Genomic DNA, 18165 nt, shown 5'->3' on the forward strand with positions numbered 1-18165 from the left:
AGTTGGGAAAGGCAGGTGGGGAACTGCTTTTCTGTCAAGAAGAAACCCAAATATAAGACATTCCATTTCAGATGTTTACATGTTACAGTTGCTTTCCAGAAGATGAATTGAGATCAACTCTTTTCAGATCACCAAATTTTAATTTTGATCACTATAAAAGTGACTTCTCATAACCTATGTATTATCTATTACAGTATTAGATTCTTTGAAACCTCTAATTTCATGTACCTCATACGAAGCTCACAATATGTATTTAAGCAAAAGAGTATCTAAATTAAGCACTAAGAAATGTAGCTCTGTTTTCAATTTTGTTCCACTAACTTCAACCTCAATAAAAACGTGCTGATGGACTTCGTTTATATTTCCCTATGGCAGATTTCAAAGCAGAATCTGAAAGACCCCCCTAGTTTTAAGTGGCAAGACTGGCAAAAGATAAAGCTACCAGAATATTCAGGTATCTGCATGTTGATTTGAGAGTCATCTTTGCATTTCTTTATGCAAAGGAACATTTGCGTTAACCTAAGTCTATTAAAATTACAAACAAGCTTTATCTGCCCATGACAAGTGATTCCAACTACCAAGCTACAAGTGAGATTTACAGTATGTGTAAGTAACAGTGTAAGCAATAAAAAGAATGCAGTCTCCTTACCACTTGTTGTGCAATGTTGACATTAGACTGTCCGAATGTTTTTGGCAGGAGCTGTTTTCCAAGCGTATTTACTGTAGAAGGATGAACAGCCAATAGAGAAACAACACCTAAAACAAATGCAAATACATAGCTTCAGGTCAGCCACATTGTATTGTTTTAGCAATTCCAGTTTCATCTATACTACCAATGCGTATGAATAGAAACTTTCTCCTACATAACCTGTAAGGTTACGTAGTATGATTTAGTATGAACATGTTTTAATTCTTGTATTCCAATTTTTCTCTTAAAGCAGAGTAATAGAGGTAACTGGTATCTGACAGAAAGCATAATCGCCTCCTCTTCTACTCCTGTCCTTTGTGGCTACTGAAATCTTTTCCCGCACCACCTGAAACACATGCCCAACACCCCAGCATATGACATACCCTTCTGATGCATGCTGGTCTACAAGAAGTAAGATTGGGCTAGCACTGGCCTTTCCAAGAGAATATTCCCAACTTTCCTCTAAGTGTCCCCGCCCAGCTGAAGGCAGGGAATTGAAGAACAAAAGCCTTCAAGAATCCAATATTTGAGCAAAATACATGCAACACAGTAGACCAACCCTGCAAGGAAAGCTGCTCTCTCCCTGTTCATAAGCCATCCACAATCAGCATTAATAGGTAAGTCTTAAGCCATGTTAAACAAAAACTCAACTACAAAAATAGCAAGCCAGGTATCCTCTAGCAATGTGATGCTCCATGCCACAGTGTAAAAAGGACGCACAAAACAAAACAAACAAAATAGAAGCAACAAAGACTGACTACAGAAAAAGAATAAAGGGACAAACAAGTCTTAAAATACTGGAGACATTTATTTTGCAGAACCATCTGTCATTTGGTTGTCAGATGAGAGGTTTAGCAGTTCTTAGATCACTTTTAAAGGGGCCAATGGGGCCAGAAGGACTTGGCACAACTCCCGCTCCTCTTCCTTTTATCCATTATCCAATACAGAAGCAATAAGCAAGCATTTTTACAATGGTTGTATCAGGAAGGGCCCTAATAAGCACTAATGATGCCTACCATCCCTCTTATGCATTCAGGTAGTCTACAGAAAGTTGAGGAGAAGTCAAATCTTGTTTAAGCCCTTGTTTTCCAAAAGGCTTGTATTTCCTAGCTGCTATTACTACACCATGTCAAACTGATAGCTTCATGCAAGAACCTATTCTCAGTCCCCCAAATCTGACCAGGATGCAGCAGCCTGACATTCTTCCACTATTCACCAACTTTCCAGTGCTCTTTCAGAAAGTCAGCAGCTCTTCTAGTTTGTAACCGACGACTGTTATGCCTTCCTGTCCCTTCAAGTACACCCATCACTATTGTGGCTGTTTTGTGTTTGTTCTTCCTCTCTGCAGAATGCAGTAAAGCAATATAAACTACCTTGGCTATTAGTGCTTGTGCATCTTCTCAGCTTCCTGGAGGTCAGCATGTCTTTTTTTAACCTCTTCCTCATTGCTTTAAATACAACAAAGCAATGTGAAGATCGCATTTCAAGTTGAGTAAAGTAAGAGTTGTAACTGCTTTCCAAAATTAAGATGCCTCATCTATTTGATCACCTTTCCTTACTTTTGATGGTTCTTGTTGCGCATATACTTTCTAGTTCTCCTACCCTTTATTTTTATTTTTGCAGAGGACAGGGCTGGACACATTATTCATGACAAAGGAATGCCATATGTTATTGTATAACTCTATAGCACATTTTCTATTTTATTCCCTGTTCCTTTCCAAATAATTCTCAAAATTCAATGTGCTTGTTCCCTAACAAACACCGATACCACATTTTCATAATATAACCTACCAGGACTTCAAGATCTTTCTTGAGTGCTAATAGCTCACTTGGAGTACTCATTGTGTCTAGTTTGGTTTTTACCAATTATTAACCCATGCAGGGACCGTCCCATTCTATGACACCTTAGTTTCTTTAACAGGCTGATTAAGGACCTTGAAAATCAAGGGGGTTTTGTTGTTATTTTTAAGAAATCCAAGGACATCACACTGATTAGATAAGCCTTATCCACATGGTTGTTGACTCTTTCAAAGTATGACTTTGAAAAGACTAACTTCCCTTTTCCCCTCCCTCTAGAAAAGCCTTGTTAATTCCTGCCCATTATCATATTTGTCCATATGTCTACTTCTCTGTTATGCGCTCGACTGATCTGCCTAACAGAAGTCTGACTTACTCATCTGCAGTTATCTGAGCCCTTCAGAAACTGGTGCAGGATATGTGGCTTTCTATCCTTCCGGTACTATATGAATTACACATATACTGAGTTAGCAGGACAGAAGTACCATTGTTAATGTCCTTTAAGAATACGCAGGGAGATATTTCTCTGGCCGTGATGATTTCTAACTATTCCTGTTATCAGTTTTTTCATACGACAACAACTTCTAGCAATACTTCAGTAAGACAACTTCATAAAGAACAGTGTTGCCATGAGACTCTCCCTCATCATCTTGATCATCTGTCTACTCTTCAGATGCACTTAAGAGACTTCATTCTTCTGGTATGTTTAAAAATAAAGTAATCCTTTATGCTATTGTGTTGTTTCTTAAAAATTTTTACGCAGTCAATAAAGACAAATGCAAAAATCTTGCATTTGTGACAGTGTAAGTCCACGCAACAGCAGAGGTCGAGTGGTTAGGAAGCAGATGTGCAGAAAAGGACCTGGGGGCCTGGGTGGACAATAAGCTGAATATGACCCAGAAGTACACCCCTACGGTAATGAAGACTTAACCGCATCCTGGGCTGCATTTGGAAGAGTACAGCAATAAGTGATTATTCCCTTTTACTCCAGCACTCTTTAAGCTGTACCTGGATTACTCTGTTCAGTTCTGGGGCCCACAGTGCAAGAAAGGCATTAACAAAGAGGAGAGTGTCCAGAAAGACACTAACATGGCTAGGGTACTGGAGCACACGATGTACAAGGAGAAGCTGAGGGAGCTTGGTACATGCAGCCTGTGGAAGAGATTAAGGTGGAGCAAGGGGTGTTATTTGTGGGAATCTGATCATTGCCTTCAACTATTAAAAGGAGAGTTACAGAGATGACAGCGGACAGAGCAAAAGGAAAAGAGGGAACAGCCACAAGTTGCTGCACAGCTAATTCCAACCAGACATGAGGAAAAAATTCACAATGAGAAAGGTAAAGCACAGCAACAGGTTGCTTAGGAGGTTCCCTGCAGATATACTGAAAAATTCAACTTCTGAAGGCTCTGTGCTTCGAAGCTGGCCCTGGTTTGATTGTAAGGTTAGATTAGATGGCCTCCAGCCTCCTTATTATTCATTTAATTCTATTAACACAAACGGCTATCTTGCAACTAAAACATCTGCGTAAAGGGAAGAGTACCCACTATGCTTCTTTAAAGTTTTTAATTACATTAACATTTCATGTGGTGCTGTGCCAGAGTTAATTGATGCAACCGAACCAACCTGGCTCTATACAGAAACAGCAAGGTAATGTCTGTCTGTACGGCACAAGCTGATTGGCAAGGAAACACAAATGTAACTGGAAGAACAGTAAGACACACTTCACAGTTCGAAGCAAAGTCAACCTATAAAAGATAATCATACTAAATAGGAAAGAGCATAACTGCTCAACAATAGGAAGAAAAAAATTTGAGTGTTTTGGTTTTTTTTTAAAAAGGGGACCTTCAATTTGTCTCTGCCCCAGAGCATCCAACTATTTTCTCATTTACCTGATGTAGGTGGATATGAGAAAAATGTTTGCACATTTTCATCAAAGGCTCATAATGCTCTGGTTTCATAGTGGGTTTGTGTGTGTGGTTTGTTTGTTAAGTATACAAGCAGAAATAATTTTATTAACTTAGCTTTGCAAGTGACTGACAGCTCAGTTTCTCAAAGGAATTTTACTAATCATTTGTTAATTACTGTTACTCTTACAGCAATTACCACAATCCAAATAATCCTGTACTTTGTGGCCAACATACGGTGTGCATAACAGCATGTAAAAATTAAAACCACAAGTTTGCAAACAGTTTTGCTGGCACCAACTCTTCTTTATTTTCAAAACAAACATATTATTAATACTGCTAGTTCTGACATGTCTCCCCCCCCCCCCTTTCTTCTTCTAAAGACTTCAAAAACCATGGGAAAAGGCCATGTAAAGCAGGAAAAAAAATATATATACAGAAGGATACAACTACTACTTAAATTCTCAGTCTCCCAAACATGGCCACTTTGGAAGACTACTCTTAGTAACTTATAAGCAGTCATTAAACCTAAAGGGAAGTAGAACTTCACCGATATGAAGTTCCAGAACTACCTCCAAACAGAAGATAATGATACAGATGGGATCAAGGGGTAATGTTGTATAAAACTTGCACAGCAAAAGCAGCAGCACCCTTTAACAAAACCTGTTATTTATCTGTCTGCAAACTGTTCCAGATAAGTGTTCTCTTCACACAGACCATGCTGTAAATAGCCGCCTTTGGTTACTCATTGTGTTTAGGGAAGATCTTCTGAACTGGATCTTTGCTTGCATATAAAAACAAATCCGAGAATTTTACCAAAAAGGAAGAATCCCTTGCAGATTTTTAGCAGTAAAAAGGACTGGTGATACAGCCAATTATGAACATTTTCAATAATTTGAGATGCCACAGAAAAAAACACAGTACATCTAAACTTAGAGAAAGGAGTGCCCTCTGCAGACAAAGCAGTGGATCTCTCTCAAAGCTGACTGCTCCAGTTCATAAACAGTAATGACTTTGAATTTGGTGTTTCAGTTCAAGGAGGATGGGCTGAGGTACTCCTTGCCTCAGGAGCCGAAATCCCATTCATTCTAGGTGCTGTACCATTTTCTGATGTAGTCAGTCTTTATGTTTTCTTTACTTGTGAGAGAGCAACAGGAATGATGCAACAACAGAAGTCAACAGAAAAACAAGTCAGTTTCCTGATAATGCTGTCTCTTAACAAACTAAGTCTTGTCAGTCTGTCTTCTAGTGTAGAAGGAATATTGTATATGAGAGAACTGGACTTGGCAAGAAGGTATTTTGCAAGCACTTTCTGCATTATTACAACCCCAAAAAAGAACGCACAGAACAAGAGAATGGTTTGTCAGAAGGCAAAGTAATTCCTTTACCATCTCCTGCAACAGTCCCAACCAAACTCTGTCCAGCGGGCCAATTTGTAAGAAAATACTCTACGTGATCAAAGGTTAGGAGTTAAGCAAAGGGTTATTTTAAGAAAAGTCTAAAGAAAATTAACCTTGCAGGTGACATTTTGCAGTACAACTGCTTATAACCACTCTAACGAACTCTACAAACTTTTGTCTTTATTACATAACGAACTTTGAAATTGATGGTTTTAACAGTGCAGATGGAATCTTGCTTAACAACAGCTACACAACTCAAAGGCAGCAACATTATTAAGCCAGTCTCAATACAAGTCAAATATGACTTACACTCTCAAAAAGATAACGTTACCATCAATAAACTGATAAAACTCATAACTAAGAAAGTATCAGTTGAAGAGCCCAATGGGTCTCTTTTCAGAGACCAAAAAAGCCCAGTGAGACTTCCCACGAACAAGAGGATTTAAGGAAGTGACACAGACACCAGACTCCATTGCGATTGTCACTTCTGAGAAGGCCAAGTGCCATCTGGAACATTACATTCCTTATTTTGGGAACTTTAAAAATGTTAATAGGAGTAGAATATATATAAAGCCAGGGTACCTATACTGCTTAAGATGCAAATGATTGATATCAGATTACATGAAAGCTACGAGAATTATCTGGAAAATGTTATAGATTCAGTTTTAGCAGTCTTCCATATGTGGGTTTTTTCTTCCTTCTGGTAAGAAGAGAGAGAGGAGGAGGGGGAATTCGACATCAGCATCACTAACGAAATTCCATGCTGTCACCGTTTTGTAAAGCAAATACAGGCCAAGCTAATTCCAGCTCCAAACCTGTCCATCAAACCAACTGCTTAAACAAAACCCTAAATAACAAAAAGCAAACTAGTCTTAAGTACACAATCTGCCCCTTTTTCCAGTGTGTCACCCCCCAACCCCAAGCTGGTGTCTATAGAAAATTGTCTGAAAAATTACAGAGTTTGGAATCAAAAAGTGGGCAGGGTCTCTTACAGGAATGTAAAGTAGCTTAAGTCCACCTATTTTTCGGCAAAGGTTATTTTTTCAATTGAAAAGCTCCCAGTTATCAAGTTACAGGTTTCTCTCAGGGTCTTTGCAAGTCATGGGCCTTATTACAGACACCGCTATAGTATTCTAGAAGACGTTACATTAGAGTCACTGAACTTTAGTCATGGCCTCTACTTGTCTTCATACCATCTTCAGCTATTTCTTATTTGCCACTGTCCTACTGAAGAAAGTTGCATTTAGCTAGTTCAGCCAGGTAGTCGACAGCTCAGTATGCTTTTAGTAGCACCCTCCTTCCTAGTAAAGTAAGAGCAAAGCACCCACGTGTCCTGCAAACAGGAACAAAAACAACAGTGTGAAATCATTCAGAACTCCAGATTTATAGAAGCTTTCTAACTCTTTCTTTGGATTCTGTACAAGGCAATGCATTTATTTCCAATATGGGAGGGGGAGGAAAGTACGACACAAGAATTACAAAACGATGAGCTACTTCTAAAACATCTTTCATTAATCAGAAGTACCATTCTATGCAGTTGTTTAGGCTGCTGTCAATAAAATTGACAGCAATATGCCTTACAGCAATTTATCCCATGCACTTGAAAGTTTTCAGTTGCCCACTTTTACTTGGCTTCTCTGCTGCCACAGAAACTTCCACAGCTAACTCCAACTCCAGGGCTTCAGAAAAAATTCCCCAGTGACCCGGCTACAGGTTCTCTTCCTCAAGGCATTAGAAAGCAACAGAAATCTAACAAAACCCCCAAGTTTGTTTTGTGGCTTTTTTTTTTTTAAAGGTATGGGAGACCTCATGAAAGCTTATCATGGAGACTGAAAGATAAGGAAGGCAGATCTTATGAAAAACTGAAGTTCATTACTTCACATCACAGTCTAGTTCAGAGAAATAGTAGTAAAGATGTGCCTTTGAAGACTCCAAATAATGAAAACCCAAAAGCTCACTAGAGTGGAAGAATCTCTAGAAGGCTCCAGATCTTCATGCAGTTCAAACACAGGTGCACAATCTCTGAAGCAGACAGAGATGAATCCTGCTTTGCACAGCAGTGAAGCAGAGCTCAGAACGTCATCTATAGTCAAGATGGGAAATAATGCACACAAAGTGAGAATTTCAAAGCTACAGAAAGCTGGTATGGCAGTCAGGACACAACGAAGTAAGTTGAGGGAAGTCCTCAACTTATCTATACAACTATCACTGAACAAGAGGTAACAAAAGAAATGTCTAAAAGAAACATCCTAACAAGAAAAAGCTTTCTGTATTAATTAATCGGGTAAGCTTCCACCTCTTTCTCTACCTCAAAGCATCATGACAGCAGGAAACAAGTGTACTGAAGTCTCAAACCCCATTAATCTGTCTCAATACAGTGACCAACGCAATGTTTGACAACAATCTCATTCAACCCCAGCACTAGATACAGGTGAAATGGAAATCAAATGCCAAGCAGTTCCCTCAAGGCCTGTTTACATTATTATCTATGCATTTTGCTTTACAAAATCTACCCTAAATCATTGAGCCTGACACATTGGTTTCTTTCAAGTGCAAGAGGAGTCTTGAAGACACAACTAGGATAAAAACATTAGTTTAAAGGTGTCATTTAAAGTGCCTTTTATCCAGTCCACCTCACTTTCAAAGAAAAATCATTCCTTATCACAAAAGCATCAACTTGACTAGTTTTAGATTATTAGATTACTTATATATACAGAATATGTAAGAAGATCTGGGAAAGAAGACAGAGGTGACAATTATATCCTAGGAGCTGATTCCTCAGATGTCACTCCTGTGAAGCTGCAGTTTTTAATGTCTCTCTTGCAAACACCATAGATATTTTATGATCAGTTATACGCTAATTTTCAGAAAACACTGAATTCTTTGAGCCTATCAACCTACCATAAGCTTTGACAACACACAGGTGATTGTCTCTAGTTGTGTGCCAAGTCAAGTAAAAATACCTCTGCTTATTCAATAAGTCACACCATCCTGTTAAGACAACAAGTATGCTTATAGAGCAATTCTGAGCACTTTTAGAAAGACATTGATCTTCCCCGGTGTGTAGTACTACTAAGTTCTTAAGTAATTTCTTACATCAACTCAGACTTTGAGGTGATTCTCATCATCCTTAGATATGACTAGTAATACTTTAGCAATTACAAATCAGTCTTTCCAAGTCTGTGTTGAAATAAACTGTGTGGTCTACTTTTAGACCTTTTTAAAAGTCTTTTTAGACTTTTCAAAATATCATTCCTATCTGCAGTAACAGTTTATTTCCTGAGCTTGACTTTAGATAATAATAGTTTGGATTTACCTCAGCTGCAATAATACACAGGCATATTATAACCAATGTTCAGGCATATATCTGTTTCCTAAAGCATAAATCACAGGCTCTGAAATAGATACCTACTTCTGTTCCAGAGGAACAATTCCAGTCACTGACAAAAATCAGGGAGAGTTTGAGCTTGCCAATAAAACTAAATATAACACTACTTTGCAGAAGTTTCTTGTCATATAAAGAACAAGACAATCTTAAGAGTTAGGCAGTGTTGAAATCTAAGAGTCTAAATACACCTTAAAAAAATTACATATTTGAATTCAATTTTTTTTCAATTACCAAATCTGAAATGAAAATAAAACTAAAGCTCTTTTTGTCCATAAAATGTGATACCTTATTTTAAAGTGTAAGAGGTGAAAGGAGCTAAAGACATCTTTTACAAGTATTTTCTGGTTACATACCAATAATGCCACCTACTGGCATGACAGAAGATCCAGATTTTCTTTCGGAGTAATTTTAAAATTACTTTAAGAGCTTTAATTTCAATATAACATTAAATACCATTCTCTTCCCTTGCACTCATCTGAAGCAGATAATTTCTTTCACCCAAGTTTCTTCACAAGTCAGGGGCAGGATTAGAATTGAACAGTGTTCTATTTAATATTTAAATATCAACACTAATCTGAATATAGCAAGGACCAGAAGGTAGCAGTTTTCTTCAAAATGCAACCTCCCAGAACAGCAAAATTTCTAAGCCTCTAAAACTCATTGCCCAATAACTTTTAGAAGACACAAACTTGTGAAGAAGTTTTACTGGTTCAGCACCTATTAAAAAATTCTTTCCATCCTTCCAAGACGTATGTCTTTTCTAACCCTCAGAATGAATTCTGATTATAATTATCACCAAAAGTCCATGTACGGGGTGAATTTTGGCAGTTGCAGGTTTAAGCAATTAGCAAGGTAGATATCCAAAACAAAGCCAGGAATTAACAAAAAAAAATATATTTTTTTTTAATACCAGAATGGAAATGAACGAAAATAACAATTAAAATATATAAATGAGATTTTCCTTGCATTGTAAATAAGATATCCAAGAAGCAAACAATTACAATCAAGTAACTTTGGAATTTTACCCCGCAATTAAGTCGCTCTCTTATTCTATGTTGGATAAAGCAATTCAGAATAGAAAAGGACAGAACAGTTGGAAGGGACGTAGGACGATGATCTCGTCCAACTGCCTGACCACTTCAGGGCTGACCAAGGTATAGCGTGTTATTAAGGACATTGTCCAAACGCCTCTTCAACACTGACAGGCTCGGGGCATCGACCACCTCTCTAGGAAGCCTGTTCCAGGGCTTGACGGCCCTCTCGGTAAAGAAATGCCTCCTAACGTCCCGTCTGAACCTCCCCTGGCGCAGCTTTGAGCCATTCCCACGCGTCCCATCGCCGGATCCCGGGGAGAAGAGCTCAGCACCTCCCTCGCCATGTCCCCTCCTCACGACGCTGCAGGGAGCAGCGAGGTTGCCCCTCAGCCTCCTTTTCTCCGAACTAGACAAACCCACAGTCCTCAGCCGCTCCTCATGGGACATTCCTTCCAGCCCTTTCACCAGCTTTGTTCCCTCCTCTGGGTGCATTCAAGGACCTTCCCATCCTTCTTAAACGGTGGGGCCCAGAACTGCAGACAGTACTCGAGGTGAGGCTGCACCAACGCTGAATCCAGCGGGATCATCCCCTCTTTTGACCGGCTGGTCACGCTGTGTTTGATGCCCCCCAGGATGGGGTTTGCCCTCTTGGCTGCCAGGGCACGCTGCTGACTTGTACTGAGCCTGCTGTCGACCAGCACCCCCAGAATCCTTTTTATTAAACCCAATCCTGAACACAGGGTAGGCAACAAGGAAAGGAAAGGGCCCTGTGTAATGATGTTCTCAGCAATTGAGGCTTTAGGGAAAAATAGATGTAATTGGTATTTTGGAATGAGCCAAGGAAACTTGCAACTGCTTCCAGTGGGATTTAGCATTCCTCCACAATGTCACAATTGAAGCTGACAGTAAATAAAACAGCACAGGACAAGCAGCAGTTATCAAACCAAGTGGCTTTATTAGAGTTCATCAGTGAGAGGACATCTGGATATACAGCTACCTTTTGCTGCGCATGTTAACTCACTAGCAGTCCCTAGCAAAACTACATTTTAAAAGCACCTGGCATTGCTCAGGATTTCCTGAAGCAAAAACCTCCGTTCTCAGACACTCTCTGCACATTGCATTGCTGCTTCTCTCCTGAACAGGGTTACAGCAGAAAACCATCTTCCTGGTTACCAAGTACACCAAACCTTTCACAGTCATGCTTGTACCAAACCAAACCACTCCAGACCAAATCTGGGGATTTGTGCCACTTAAACTCTACCAAACTACAAACTCCACAGACCTTGCAGTTAACAGGAAAGCTGCCCTAAGATGTAAATGTCATACCTCATGTCCTTCCAGGAGAAGTTAGAGACTTTCAACAGCACCATCTTGGAGCTAAACATACTGAAAACCCTCATCACTTAAGTTTCCTCATCCAAGGACTGGCAAATATTCAAATAGTAAACAAATTTATCCCAAACATACGTATTTGCATCAAGAAGAAAAACTAACGAGATGGTACATTTTCTGAAACCTTTTATAAGATCTAGGAATCAACATGGCCTTAGATCAAACAGCGGTTGATATAACCAGTGTATTGCTCCACTGATACTTTCCAAAGATTTAACTTTAAGAATTGGCCTTCTAGACTAAATTCTCAGTGGTGAAGGAATAGAAGCAGGCAGAGCAAAAATCTTCTTCCAATGAGCAGAGCCAACAGTGTCATCTTAATACAAGGGAAAACTTGCACCTTGCTTGAGAGCCGCTCCATGGAACACTTTTTTCAGGGCTAAATGGGGTGTTATGCTCCAGTAATGGAAATACACAGAGATATCAGAAAACACAGGTGAATTTACACCCAACCTCTTCTGGAGGTTGCACAAGCACTGGGGGAAGCACAGGCTTCCAGCTCATTTCTACCACATACGGACTGATACCTCTTACTCCACACTAAAGACGTTTTTGAAGAAAGACATTTTTAGAGCATTGTCTAGAACGGTATTTTATGTTCATGACCAACTGACTCAAAATTATATGCATTATAAACTAAACAATTATTTTATCTTTTTTTACTATTTTCTCCTCTTAAAACAAATAAAGTCAGTCTCGGCTTTAAAACAAAAATCCTAATCTGGAGTTCATGGTTGAGACCAGTCTCTCCAAAATGAATTAGACTGAAGCATGTTCCCACTAGCTGAAGTAAAAAGGCTGTCCAGGCTGGTAACCTGTTTCTGACAGTGGATATTAGTGGATAATCAGGGAATGAATGTAGGGATAGGACTTGCATACAGAGATAATTCCCTAAAATACCCTCTCTCTCCCAGATTCTACAGCTTTAGGACTTTTTGAACAGGAGGTTGTTCAGCCTAACTGTTCAGCGTAACTGCTGAGCAAGATGTCCCCTTTTCATCATTCATCTAAGAAACAACAGCTACATACCCTAACAAAACTCAGTCTAAAAATAACCTGTTCACAGTTCCCAGATTTCTGCCAGTGCAGATTAAAAATTTACAGAAGTCCATTTAAAGGCTATTCTGAAAGTGTTGCAGCAAAGCTGTTCAGGCTGTTAAGAACTGTTGCATAATAACCTGTTTTGGCCAGAAGTGCCAACCTTTGCTTAGCTTTCATAGCTGATTAATATACCTATCACTTAGTCCTATACTCACCTTATAGACCTTTGATGAAGTGTTAAAGAACCGTTTCAAGAAAAATATTCTGTTTTCTTTCTCCCAAACCATGTTTTTGCAAGCATGTCCTTATGACCCAGCAGAAAAGTAATTTTTTTTTTGTCCTCTACCACAGCCCTAAAACCTTTATTCCTCTGACAGCTGAGTTCCTCCTCCTTTGACATCTGGCTGGCACCATGAAGAAACTGAAGCAAGTCCTAAGTTTCTTGTTGAGGTTGCATTCTTAATTTGCTGAGTCTCTCAAAGTTGGACTTTTCTGAAAAGATGTTGGAATGCACCCTCTGATACTACTAATCCAATGACCCTGAGTGCTGTGAGAACATAAGGAGAATGAACTTCAAAAAGTAGCCAGGTTCCTGCATTCTCTCTGAAGAGCCTGCCCTACTACTGTTGTCGGAGGCAGCAGATTGGGCTAAGCGAACCACTCTTCTGACACAGCAGGGAGATTTGATCCCATAACAACAATGCAATGTATTCTCAAACTCTCCTTGTGACTGACTTCCAACTTCCAGAAAAGGCTCCTTCCTTTTAAATCTGGAGCGAGAGGAGGGAGAGGACCCCACTTTTAATGATGACCACCAAAGAAGAAAAGAAAGATTCTTTCCTGACCTCCTTCAATTCATCCTAAGAAGTACACCAGATACACTTCTGCTACCCTGTGGAAAGCTTACTCTGTGTTTATCTATTGCTGTGGACTGAATCCTCTTCATTGTGAAATTAAGAGAAATTTTGCACAAACTTAGCAAGACAATGGAGGACTGCACTTTTTGATATAATGGCATGTAATGTAGACAGCTACTATTAGAAAGCATAGTACTTTTGTGTGTACTAGTTACATTTAAAATTCCAACATTTAAAGACTACACAAAAAACCCTGAAAATTATAACAAAGTGGCAACAGAAAATAAGTACTACTTTAGTGAATAAATTCTGATACATATCTGAATACTTTAGTGACAAAATATTTGCTATTTAAGCTCTGATTAAGACTACAGAGCCTGCATATAAAACACAGACAAGTTAGAGGCAAAAAACATAAAACCATCAAGCCAAGAAAAACAGTTGTTTCTTCTCAATATTAAGAATTAGTTGCTGTCCATTAACTTTACAAAACTCCTCCTAAAAGCAGTGAGGTGCAGAAATTAACTGAGGGTAGCTTAGTTTGCTTGTATTATTATGTGGTATGAAAACAGAGCTCAACTCTCAAACTGGAGGAGCTAATAAACTATTTAATCACTTGAATTTATTTTAGAAATTCTACAAGCAATGAAATCACCTCTATTTTGCCCAATTCTACTTTAAGAGCTATGTAATAATGGAAGATTCACATTTCTAATTCTTGCTGTCTAGACTGCACTCTCTTGTTTTGACTAGCTCTCCGCTGACTGTAACAAGGTCTTAGACACAGACGCCTACATGGGTGTAAATGTCCCCATAAGTATCTGCCCTGACAAAACCATCAGTTTTACTGCCCATAGGGGTAGGGACAATGGTACAGCTGTTACGGATCAGGTATTTACCTGCACACTTTTATTGCTCAGGGGTGTGTGGCTGTAAGTATACATGTATACATGTGGACCAGTTAATAAGTGTCAGTTATTCAACACCCGGTGCCTTCTCCATCAAAAGTGGATCATGGCAGATTAGATGGACAGCCCCCTTTTGTAAAGCAATGTGTATTTTAGACAACGGAATATCAAAGAGAGCCTAGTGAGATTCCAGTAAAATACTTGATGTACCTAGAAAAAACAGTTAAATTGGTGGTGACAGAAATTAGAAGTTCTGCAGGTTGTGAAAATAAATGCTTAAATTAGTTTCCTGAAATGGTATATAAAAGGCTAGAGCAATACTACTAATGGAGTTCACCTGAACTGGACTACAGGTTAATCTGAGAGTACTAGCATTATCCAACAATGTATAAAATCAATAGATCTGTCAACAGTGAGGTTTATGAGAGCATCAGACAAGAAGCAGGAGGTGATGCTGTCCTAATAAATTTCACCCTACTTAGTACAGTCTATCAAAGCAGACCATCTGTCACACACAAGAATAAACCAGACTATCATCATTTGGAAGCAACAACAAAGGAAAACGGCCATTTCACCAAAATCTGTTGTGAGATGCCCATGAACCAAACATGACATTGCATAGAAAAATTACTGATACCTCTTGTACAAATATGACTGACACTTCCACTCGGAGTCATATATACTATTTTGGTCACTTGCATTCAAGACAGCTGATGAAAGCAATCAACTAGGCTCAAAAAGAATCTAGGAAACAGTGACTAGTTGGCCTGTCAAACTAAAGACTGTTAAGATACCCAATTGTTATTTATAAAGAGTAGCTAAACATACTGGAGAAAACTATTATGCTGAAAAATACCACTACCACCAGCAAAATGCATAAACTGGCAAGAATAGACTTAACTGGAAATCAGAGAATAGCCTCACTATGCTCACTCAGCCTCACTACAGAAACAGCCTTCCCATAAGAATACAGGGGACAAAAATCTTATCTTCACATATAGCATAACCAGTTTACAGAAGAGGTGATATGACATAGCTGTCCAGAACTGCAGGTGACTGGAACTCAGTGGTGCTTCTGTTTTTATTTCCAACAATGCTAACTGTAAAGTGCAGCTCCTAACAACTCAAACATTTAGATACTCTTAGGTTTTGAGCTTAACATCAAATTCAAGTTTATAGCCTGTGTTTTATGAAATTGCTTGATTACATTACACTATCATACATGCACAGCCATTATCTGCAAGTCCAAAACAGTTCTGTTCAAAATATTTTTTCAGACAGGCTTGCACTAGTGTGGATGCACCATCATAAAAACTGTCATAACCCATCTTAAACTTCTACACTCCTGCATTTTTCCCATTTGCTAAAATGCATGGCCCCAAAAGATGTTTTAGACCATCCTGGCCTTTATACTTACACACAAGCTACACTAACAAGATCACATATGGGATGACAAACCACCACTGAACTTCACGTGCAGCCTAAAGACAATTATAAACCACAGAAAATCTGCAGTTTGCTTGCTGATTATATAAGATATAACTTAAGATAAGCTTTACAAAAACTATGCTAAGAAAGCAGTTTAAAGCCAGTAATAAGCATAACTAAAAATCAAGAAATGGAGAGTCTTACTAAAAATTGTGTTCTTACCTTTTCCAGGACTTAGGTTTTGGTCTATAAACACCTTAAGCTCTCCATTGGCTTCAATTAGTCCAGCCTGCAAAAGAAAGTAACTTTTATTAAATTTACAAACACAGATAGCCTTTTATTGCTGAAGATGGAAGACATTGTACCAGAAGTCTCTGCTGCTACCACTCGCATTTTGTCACAAATCTGCTGCTAGGTAATGGTACTGTTTGTGGCATAGTATTTGCCAAATTTTAAAATCTTGATTTTATAAATACTGTATTCTAAAAAAGCAAGCAGAAAACCAGTTTACACCTACTTTGCTACTTTGTGTCCTAACTAAGGCCTCACAGTGTACATGCACTGTTTTAACAGATAGCTGAACACCCTTCTAATTAGAACCACTGACACTTGCGACTACACCTTTCTCTGTGTAAATACCATTTACCTACCACAGAAGCTAACAATATTATAGCAAAAACAGTAGAGGTGGTACAGTGCCTTAAGCCATTTTAATCAGAAGAAAAGCATTAAAAAACACCTTGAGCTTTTAAATTATTATTTTTTTAAAGATCAGAATATAAAGGTCTTAAGCAAAAGAGCTATAGGATGACATACAAGCTTATAAAGTAATCACTTTGAGAAAGCTCACAGTAGACGTTATTTTTAAAAATATTATTAATTTCTGGATAGAAAACATTTGACACAGTAATTCCTTGATATCTCCAGACAAAAGAGTTCCAAAAAAATAACGAACACAGGACATACAGTTTCCATTTAGAAAGAAGAGCAAGAAAGTCAACACTTGCACTTAACCATAATTTAGCATGTGGTGTTACAGAGGCTGAAAAGTCCCTAGCTGCATTTTGTGCATAGCTGGTATTTGCAGGCTGCTGCTGATCTTCAAGAGACAATTAAGTGGTTTGCTGTCGGTCAGCAGCAAAGCTTTTCCCTTAAGAGTCTACCTGAAGAGCTCTACTTAGGATTTGTCACAAGTTCAGCAAACTAAGCGAGCCACCAGAGGATGCTGTGGTGCTGTTATCAGCTAGGTGTATGACAGCAACTTAAGACAGGGAACTTTACAGGAGGGGAAACTTTCCTCAGTGAAAGGCAAGGGGTGAAAAAGAAGATGACCAAGCATTGGGGACAGGCTGGGAAGTGAGCAGAAGAGAAATTTTGCTAATGGAAGCATAAAGAGCAGTGGCCTGTAATGGCATGGCAGCAATGAGGACCTGGTGGCACAAAGAAAACGTGAGGAGACAGTGGAACTTATGGGTAGAATGAAGAGTCTGTGGCAGTTCTGTCCTCCATTCTCCTAATTTCCACCCCAAAAGTAACGAAATAGCATTGTTTTAAGGAGACTGCAACAACTTACCAGTACACAAACCCTGCCTGTTCTCCATCTTGCCCACAGTAAGGATTCAAAGGTCCATTTGAATAAATGACAGTTCTACTGCCCTATTCCCAGGCACCAGAGCTTTTTATAAGCCTAACTCTTCATCACACTTACTACGTAATTCAGCAGGGCAACAGACTATATCAGACACTTTCAAAGAAAGAAGGTATGCTCATCAACATGAAATCAGTATCATGTACAAAGACATTATCAGAGCTGCAAAGACGTTACTAGAGCTACACTCTATGGCAATACAACATTCCAGAACACTGGAACCCACCCTGCTATATGAAAATCAAATTTTGGTTAAGTGTTACATTGTACTCCCGTTCTACCTCTATTTCACAAGAGTGTTAAACCACACAGGAAGTGCAGTCTCACTGTCACAATTTGTTTAAATGCAGTACTTCAGTTTCTGTTCAACAGCAGAAAGAAGAGGCTTGTACTCAAGGATTCCTGCAAATCCTCTTTTCCATGAGGATCAAAAGGTATCAGTGAGACTGGAAAGACATTTAATATACTGAGTTTGTGATCAGTGGACCACCAGGAAAATGGCTGTTTTTATCTATAATGTCTTTCATTTTAGAAGCACATGAATTTAATAATTTTGGATTATTAAATCCATTCATCAGTTTAATATGCAAAAGCAAACTTGCATTGAATCCACATGTCACTTACAGTGATAATCCAAAACCAAATATTTAAGCTGTGATGTTCAGCAAATTCAAGTATTA

The 18165-nt window shown here is 38.8% G+C and overlaps 1 protein-coding gene across 5 annotated transcripts in view; it reads right to left on the minus strand.

Annotated features, from left to right (window-relative positions):
- The window catches only part of TFDP1 (transcription factor Dp-1), a 47430-nt gene that overhangs the window by 16753 nt on the left and 12512 nt on the right, over positions 1-18165 (minus strand). For all 5 annotated transcript variants that reach the window (XM_069770202.1, XM_069770206.1, XM_069770201.1 and 2 more), the window contains exons 3-4: positions 16060-16126; positions 650-756 (exon numbers count right to left, since the gene is read on the minus strand). In XM_069770202.1, coding sequence (XP_069626303.1) covers positions 650-756; positions 16060-16126 — 174 coding nt within the window. The remainder of the gene's footprint in view (positions 1-649; positions 757-16059; positions 16127-18165) is intronic.

The sequence above is a fragment of the Haliaeetus albicilla genome, chromosome 25, assembly GCF_947461875.1.
Source record: "Haliaeetus albicilla chromosome 25, bHalAlb1.1, whole genome shotgun sequence".
Taxonomy (NCBI): Eukaryota; Metazoa; Chordata; class Aves; order Accipitriformes; family Accipitridae; genus Haliaeetus; species Haliaeetus albicilla.